This window comes from Psammomys obesus, unplaced genomic scaffold (genome assembly GCF_907164565.1).
Source record: "Psammomys obesus unplaced genomic scaffold, mPsaObe1.curated_primary_1811, whole genome shotgun sequence".
Lineage (NCBI taxonomy): Eukaryota > Metazoa > Chordata > Mammalia > Rodentia > Muridae > Psammomys > Psammomys obesus.
This window is the reverse complement of record NW_026592890.1, coordinates 24,248,578-24,256,220: the sequence shown is the minus strand read 5'-3', so window position 1 is coordinate 24,256,220 and position 7,643 is coordinate 24,248,578. Positions and strand designations below refer to the sequence as shown.

At 56.5% G+C, this 7,643-nt stretch overlaps 2 protein-coding genes across 4 annotated transcripts in view; one reads left to right on the top strand and one right to left on the bottom strand.

The window, feature by feature from the left end:
* Mical1 (microtubule associated monooxygenase, calponin and LIM domain containing 1) overlaps positions 1 to 4,181 on the top strand; it is an 11,756-nt gene extending 7,575 nt beyond the window's left edge. The window contains exons 13-25 of one of the 3 annotated variants that reach the window (XM_055616109.1): positions 524 to 714; positions 829 to 914; positions 1,027 to 1,083; positions 1,306 to 1,389; positions 1,510 to 1,666; positions 1,894 to 1,970; positions 2,157 to 2,433; positions 2,573 to 2,682; positions 2,928 to 3,041; positions 3,150 to 3,243; positions 3,430 to 3,529; positions 3,624 to 3,697; positions 3,942 to 4,181. In XM_055616109.1, coding sequence (XP_055472084.1) covers positions 524 to 714; positions 829 to 914; positions 1,027 to 1,083; positions 1,306 to 1,389; positions 1,510 to 1,666; positions 1,894 to 1,970; positions 2,157 to 2,433; positions 2,573 to 2,682; positions 2,928 to 3,041; positions 3,150 to 3,243; positions 3,430 to 3,529; positions 3,624 to 3,697; positions 3,942 to 4,090 — 1,570 coding nt within the window. In that variant the 3' untranslated portion in view covers positions 4,091 to 4,181. Of the gene's footprint in view, positions 1 to 523; positions 715 to 828; positions 915 to 1,026; positions 1,084 to 1,305; positions 1,390 to 1,497; positions 1,667 to 1,893; positions 1,971 to 2,156; positions 2,434 to 2,572; positions 2,683 to 2,927; positions 3,042 to 3,149; positions 3,244 to 3,429; positions 3,530 to 3,623; positions 3,698 to 3,941 lie in introns of all 3 variants that reach the window. The other 2 variants (XM_055616108.1, XM_055616110.1) reach the window with 2 other exon arrangements.
* Positions 4,182 to 4,342: 161 nt separating this feature from the next.
* Positions 4,343 to 7,576, bottom strand: Smpd2 (sphingomyelin phosphodiesterase 2). The gene is made up of 10 exons (XM_055616011.1): positions 7,194 to 7,576; positions 6,636 to 6,732; positions 6,447 to 6,523; positions 6,090 to 6,183; positions 5,893 to 5,982; positions 5,605 to 5,687; positions 5,338 to 5,470; positions 5,143 to 5,247; positions 4,817 to 4,970; positions 4,343 to 4,723 (listed from the first exon to the last, which is right to left on the bottom strand). Exons 1-10 carry the CDS (start codon positions 7,241 to 7,243, stop codon positions 4,353 to 4,355), a joined length of 1,254 nt encoding a protein of 417 aa, XP_055471986.1. The 5' UTR covers positions 7,244 to 7,576; the 3' UTR covers positions 4,343 to 4,352.
* Between the last annotated feature and the right edge of the window lie 67 nt (positions 7,577 to 7,643).

Here is a 7,643-nt window from a genome sequence, read left to right as displayed (position 1 = left end):
CACACACACACACACACACACACACACACACACACACACACACACACAGATACTACTGCAGGGTATGGTGACATGCAGCTATAGTCAAAGAACTTGGGAAGCAGAAGCAGGAGGATCACTGTAAACCTGAAGGCAACCTTAGCTACACGGAACCAGTCCAGACCTCCTAGAATCCCCACTCATCCTTCCCACTCAACTCCCTTCCCCAGCCAGGCCATCCCTGCTGCTCGTGGGGGGATGGGAGGGGGAAGTGTGTCAGTCCTACCAAGAGGGCCTGTCCCTATGAGCTAAAGGGGCTGTCTTAGGTATGTATGTGTGACATGTGGCCAGGGAGCCTGGGGGAAGAGCTACACCAAAATGACACAGTGGTAGCTAACCGCCAGCAAACCAACCTTCATGCCCTCGCCCCCATCCCCTATCCTTTGCTGTTTCTTGTCTCCTGCTGGTCTTAACTTCCCTCCCTGTCTCCTTTGATGGAGCAAGGTTCGTGCCTCTCACTGGCATCCCATCTGATGCCCCACAGGGAACCATCAGAGCTGCAGAGCATGGGAGCTCTCGAAGCCACTTCCTGGGCACTGAAGGTGGCAGAACACGAGCTGGGCATCACGCCAGTGTTGTCTGCACAGGCAGTAGTGGCAGGCAGTGACCCACTGGGCCTCATCGCCTACCTCAGCCACTTCCACAGTGCTTTCAAGAACGTGCCCCAGCGCTCAGGTGAATGGGAGGGTAGGTGGGCAGGAGAGGGAGGAGGAGGGGAGGAGGTGCCACCTGAGGGTGGAGGGAGGCTACATAAAGGTTACAGTGCTGACAGTTGGCCTCTGCCTGCAGGCCTTGTCAGCCAGACTTCTGGAACCTCCAGTGCTATCCTTTTCCTTGGCAAACTCCAGAGGACCCTGCAACGGACCCGGGCCAAGGTGAGGAGCCTAGGCAGGGTTGAGGCAGGAGAGAGGGTGCCCAGTGTTCCCGGCATGATGGGGACGACAATCTAAGTGAGGGGTGAGAGCTGGGCTCGGGTTATGTTCACAGTCGTTGGACTTGTTGCAGGACCATGGGGAGGAAGTTGGTGACAAGCCTTCCTTGCCGGTAAATGCAGACCCAGGGGAGGGTAGGCCAGTACTGTTTCTCTGCTCTCTCCCATCTCTCTGCTCTGTCCCTGTATTTTGCGCCACCCCCTCCCCCTCCCCGTTGCTGGTTCTACAGCCCCAATCCTGTCTCCCTGTCTAGCCTTACTCCCTTTCCTGCCAGCCCTTCCTTTCTGTACACACCCACTCCCCTGCTCACACTACCTGAGAATGACCTCCTTAGGTAGAGGCTGAGACTCCATGTACTGAGGAGACACCCCTCTCTGAGCCCAGCGCAGCCCCGGCGCTGCCACCCGAACACCAGCAGGTAAGATCCAGGGCCCTGTCGGTAAACACCTAAAAGGCTAGAAAGGGGCTCCAGGGGAATGGGAGACCTTGGCAGTTGGCTTTGGATCCAGCTGATCCTATATCCTAGGGGTCTGTGCAGGCGGGGGCAGAGGACCTCTGTGAACGCTGTGGGAAACGCCTCTATCTACTGGAACGCTTCTGTGTGGATGGCCATTTCTTCCACCGGAGCTGCTTCTGCTGCCACACCTGTGAGGCCACGCTGTGGCCAGGTGGCTACGGGCAACATCTAGAAGATGGTGAGTGGGCCTGGGCGATGCTGCAGGGACTTGGGGCTTGGCAGTTTCTTGGGGACATAGAGCTTGGGGGAGGGAGAGGAGGCTGGGCGATGGGTGGAAACAGTCTCTCAGACCCCTCCAAAGCATTAGGCGTGGAGTCCTGAGGAATCCACTAAGCCAGTCTTGCAGCCTCCATCTTCCCTCTGAGTGTCTGGACAGTGGGCTGAGGCCTAACCTACCCTTCCCAGGTTATTTCTACTGTCTCCAACACCTACCCCAGGATGACCAAAAGGAGGCTGACAGCAATGGAAGTCCAGAGAGCCAGGTTAAAACAAAACAAATAAAACTCTGTGTGATGGGATGTGGGAAGAGGCAGGCCTCCCCAGGTCAGTGGACTTTGCTGGCCTTAAATGAATGCTGTCTTCCACTGAAGGATACTTGTGTCCAGAGCACTGCCTGATAGTGTCCACTAGATGGGGTCCATGAGCTAACCATAAGGTGGCTTTTCCAGGAGCTCCCTATACCAGATGACAACAGCATACAGCCTGGCCCCTCCACTCCTGCACCTCCCATGGAGAGGGCCAGCCCAGTCCCAAGCCCTAGCCAGCCTGCCCGTCGGATGATCCGCCTCTCCAGCTTAGAACGCCTGCAGCTGCCCTCTCTGGACTTCATCCTGGACTCAGGAGTGGAGCCTCCTGCCAAGCCCCCACGGAGCTGCAGGGCCTTGGCCCAACAGGCTCTGGAGAAAAGCTTTGTTGGCTGGGGTGTGCCAGTCCAAGCACCAGAAAGTAGGTGCCCTTCCTACAGATGTGCTCATCTGGGAGGCTGTGGGGAGGAGGGGTACTAGGACTTCTGCCACAGGGATTCTGGAAAGTCGAACCAGAGCTCACTGGACTCCCAAGCCATACCTCCCTCTCCTCTGCTCAGTTCCTGAGGCCACAGAGAAGGCTGAAGAGAGTCCCCCTCCCAGTGAGGAGGAGGAAGAAGAGGAAGAGGAGGCAGAGGAAGAAGTACCTTTGGAGCCACACTTGGAGCAGGTAAGTGGCAGTAAGCCAGCTGTCTTGTCTCCACCAGATACTTTCTGCCCCTGCCACAGAAGCACCAATAGCCTGCACACTCCGCTCAGAATGTCTTTTCACCCGGTGTCACTAACTTGCCTCTAAGTCTTTTATCTCGTTTACCACAGTGTACCCATTTCCATCCCAGTTTTTCACCCTTCCAGTTTCCTCCATTCCTAACCAGGGGCCAGACCTCACTGCTGACAGGCCCTACCCTCCCACAGACTCTGCTGACCTTGGCCAAGAACTCAGGCACTATGACTAAGTATCCGACCTGGTGCCGAACCCTCATGCGCCGTGCCAAAGAGGAGGAGATGAAGAGGTTTTGCAAGGCCCAGGTGAGCCCCAGGCACCAGCACTCTGACGGGGTCAGAGCTGGCTGAGCTCAGAGCACCTCCAGTGCTCCCTTCTTGAGCAATCCAGGGCGTTGTGTCTTATAACCGCAGGCCGTCCAGCGAAGACTAAATGAGATTGAGGCAGCCGTGAGAGAGCTGGAGACTGAAGGCAAGAGGCTGGAGCTGGCCTTGAGGAGACAGAGCAGTGAGTAAAGATGGGGGAGGTGACGTGCTACTACCTTCATCTGTCTGGCTCCTTGGTACCATGTTCGGCCCTCAGCCATCCCTGGGGGGCCCAGTGGATAAGCCCCACAGCCGGTCCCCTGTAACAGCCTGATTTCCCCTGGATCCTGTCACCCTGTGACCACTTCCCTTCTCTTTTTCTGATCAGGCTCTCCGGAGGAGCAAAAGAAACTCTGGCTAGAACAGCTGCTACAGCTCATTCAGCAGAGAAACAGCCTCGTGACTGAAGAGGCTGAGCTCATGATCACGTAAGGCCAGGGGTGGCGACGTGGTATGGAAGCCAGGTCCAGTCCCTGGGAGTACCCTGTCTAGCTGTGCTTCTGCCATTTCTGCTCTCCACAGGGTGCGGGAGATGGACCTGGAGGAGAAGCAGAGGCAGCTGGACCAGGAGTTGCGGGGCTACATGAATCGGGAAGGTCTGTGGGCTAGCTCATGACCTTGAATACTGACCAAGTAACACAGTCCACAGTCCTGCTGAGACACCCAAGCCTTCACTGTCCCTCCTATCAGGCCCGCACAGCTGGGCTTCTGTGCAGTACTTCCTTTAACATGAAAACCACTGTGGCAAACCTGGAAACCACATAGGCCGTGTTAGCTTGATCTTCTCTTCGGGACCCCTGCCCAGGTCCCTGTTCTCTAAGCCTCATCTTCTCCCTTCAGAAACCCTGAAGACAGAGGCTGATCGTCAGTCTGAGAACCAGGTCTTGAGGGAGCTGTTGGATGTGGTGAACCAGCGGGATGCCCTCATCCGCTTCCAGGAAGAGCGAAGGCTCAGTGAGATGAGTTTAGGGACAGGGGCCCAGGGATAGAAGATGCTCAGCTGCCTCCCTGCCCTCCAAGCAAGACACCATCGGAGGGCTGTGCCTTTGCTGTTTACAATAAAAGTATTATGGCCATGAACAGGCTTTATGCTTTGTGAAGCTGAGAGGTGGGAATGTGCAAGAACGATGAGCCAATGCCCTAAAGTCCACACGGCAGTGAACCCGCTGACCCTCAGTTCCTATCCCACTGCTGACCCTCAGTTCCTATCGCTGCCTCTGCAAGGAAAAGGAAATAGCCACTTAGAGAGTGTTAAGTTTTATTGTTCTTCAGCTCTGTCTCCCTCCTGCTGCTCTGAGCTAGCACCTGGGTCTCCTTTTCCCTTCTCAGAACATGTTGGAGTTCGGCCTGGGCCCGACATAAGCCTTTGGCCTCGTGCATGTGAAAGAGGTAGACTGCACCAGCTCCCAGCACCAGTCCCACACTGGGTGTCCAGAGCAGTATGGCTACCTCTCTGGCCTCTTCTCCTGCAGCCAGGACACAGAACAACACCAGGAGGGACAAGCCACAAACGGTCACGTAGCCGGCGAACACAGCCCGCCGGCGAGCTTGAGCCACACCTAGCCCCAGCTCTGTCCACGCCTCCCTCAGCACACTGATCAGTGATGACCTTTCATGGGGTCCTAGGACACGGGAGAACAGTAGAGCAGGGGAGGGTCAGGCTGGAGGCTGGGGTCGTCTTGAAGAAGAAAGGGCTTAGAGGAGGACTGACTCACCGTGGGCAGGACAGGGGTCTTCCTGAGGAGGGCCATGCTTCACATGCAAAGTAGCCATGAGGGCCTCGTGGTCAGAGAACGGGGTGCCGTTGTGGGGGTCACAGCCTGTAGTGGTTTTCAGAGTCTTACAGTAGATGTGGAACCCAGAAACAGCCTAGGAAGAGTGAGAACACAGAGAAGCTTATAGTCTCCCAGAGAACCAGCCAACACTGTCCCATTCTGCAGCCACTGGTGGCCCAAGACTCCATCAGCTGATCTAAAGATCAACATGGGCTGGGGACGGAGGAAAAGAACAGAGAAAAGCATGCTGGGGAAAAGAACCTGACCTTGTAGAGCACATAGTCGATGCGGATGCCAGACGGAAATGGTCCCAGGTCCTGTTGACTGACATAGCAGTTCCTGGGTACCATGGTACAGCCATCTTCAGAGCCCTGGGGAAACAGGTGGCTGGGACACTGAGAGGCAGGGAGGTCCAAAGAAGTGTGGGTACCGGTGGGGAACCATCAGGCAGGAGCTCTCACCTTAAAGTCCTGAGTCTCAACATAGGCATCACGAAGCTCTGTCCACTCTCTCAGCAGGCGGCAGCCCAGGTCTTTGGGGTGCATGTTGAGGTCCCCACACAACAGAACCACATCTGCATTCTTGGATGTGTGGCTGGGGCCGGGCAGAGTGGCAAGGAAGAAATTCTTCCCTTACTCTTTGCCCTCTCGATGAAACCTGCCACCCTGCTAACGCCACCCCGCGCCAGTCCCCGCTCCACAGCCCCTGTCAAGCCCAGGCTCACACACTGGATGAACTGGGCCAGTTCCCAAGCTTGGGTCACACGGTGTGTTAGGTATATGTCCTTCTGCCGACTGTACTCAGCATGTAGCTAAAGAGGAACAGGTGAGGTTTCAGGTAAGATTACGGGCCCCAGGGGTTGTCTAAGTCACTTGGCATGGAGTTTGGCACAGAACGGGTGAACCTTGCCCACTGCTGCCTTCTGATCCCATGCCTCACCCCCAGGCAGCAGAGGCAGGCTCTCCCTACCGCAGCACTGGGCTGCCTGTCCCAGGGTCTAAGCCAGCTTCACTCACATGGGTCACATAGGTATTGAGCACCAGTCCACCCAGCTGGAGCACCAGCAGCCCCACGGCCTTCCCGCAGAACCAGTCTCCATGATAGAACTGCAGGCAAGAGAAGACAGGAACTCAGGGCGCTGCCAGCCTCCTGCTGAGGCCCCTGGGAGGGCTGCATCTAGCTTGTTCCAGCAGGGAGACGGGAGAGACCTTACCATGTAGGGATAGCCATTGAGGGTATAGACATGCTGGGTAATTTCCTGGATTTGGTGTCTGGAGAACACACAGAGGCCACTGCCAATGATTCCGCTGAAAACCAAGTCTTGCTTAATAACTAGAAAAGCCAGGAGGGGAATACCCAGGCCTCTTCTCCTCCCTTGTCTCCCAGCTTCGATCAGCAACTTTTCTCTCTAATGCTAAGATCGGCCCCAGAACAAAGCTTAAGACAGCAGCCCTTGCAAGAAAATGCAGAACGGCCTGCTGTTCTCACACCCAAAAGGAAGAGGATCGAGGGTAGGCACAAGAATATCAGAGCGAGGCGAACTTCCTGGTCTGAGGATGCAGCTCTTTACCTTCTGAAGTAGTGTGCATCGGGGTAGGTGAGCGAGAGTTTCTGCCTTAAGTACTGGAAGTCCTGCTCACTCCACACCTGAGGGATAAGGTGAGGAAGGATACTTTGCTTGAACTTCATCCCAGGCAGAAGATTCCTCCTGCGCCCCCTGCTGCCCTCCTGCAGCCTAGCCTGCCGTACAACACCTCACCTCTTCCAGTAGAGCCAGGTCGAAGCTTTCCAAGTTCAGGAAGTCTCCCAAGCGCTTCAGGCGGTCGGCCCTATGCTTGCTCAGGTAGGGGATGTCCCTACCAAAAAAAAAAAAAAAAAAAAAAAAAAAGGATGGGTGTGTTGGGGGTGGGGGTACAGGGGAGAGGATGGATTGACCGCTCAGCGGTTAAATTCCCAGCACCCAGATGGCAGCTCACAGCTGTCTTTAACTCCAGTTCAGGGAATCTGGCACCTTCACACATAAATGCAGGCAAAACACCAATGCACATAATATATATAATATATTATATATTTATATTTTTTTAATATTTTTTTAAGAGAGAGAAGGGACAGGCTTGGGGAGGCGACTGCTGCCACCATCTCTGCTCTGGCTGCCACCACCCAAGCTCTGGCCAGGCTCTAGGCGATGTGGACTTGGGAGGTTCGGGAAGGGCAGGGTCGTGGCTCGGCTGAAGAAGGCCTGCTTCCTTCCTAGGCATGTGCGAGTGTGGACAGGAAGGTGGCCCCGAGGCCGCCGCCTACGCCCGGGCACACTTACCAGCAGTTGAGGTTGAAAACCCTCAGCCGCACAGAAAAGTTGGGCTTCATGGCAGAGGTGCTTCGGGGCCCGGGCGGCGATGCTGATGACGCGCACAGGTGGCCGGCTCTGTCCCGCGCTGCACGATCCCGGGAACCGGAGCTGGGGTTGGGGGGGGGGGGGGGGAACTCCCGCGTTACCGGGACAACAGGCCGTAGCCAACCCAGAAAGGAGATCGTCTGCAAATCCCGGGGGGGGCTGCGCGAGGCCGCCGGCGGTCCCGGAACGAATTCCGCGTGGACCGCTCCAGGGCGTTCGATCCCTCGGCGGGTTCTCGGCACCGCGGCCTAAGGGTTCCACGCTTGACCCGGGCCGGGCTTCACCAGCAACAGGCTCAAAGTTGATGCGAGGCCCCACCCACGACACCGCTCGGGCCCCGCCCACGACACCGCTCGGGCCCCGCCCCTTGCG

Excerpts from the sequence above, each read along its gene's own strand:
- Smpd2 (XM_055616011.1), bottom strand. The coding sequence starts at position 7,243 with ATGAAGCCCAACTTTTCTGTGCGGCTGAGGGTTTTCAACCTCAACTGC. Across the intron at positions 6,184-6,446 it reads GATGCACACTACTTCAGAAG|CGGAATCATTGGCAGTGGCC; the intron begins GTAAAGAGCTGC and ends CTTGGTTTTCAG. Across the intron at positions 4,971-5,142 it reads TCGACTATGTGCTCTACAAG|GCTGTTTCTGGGTTCCACAT; the intron begins GTCAGGTTCTTT and ends CACTCTTCCTAG.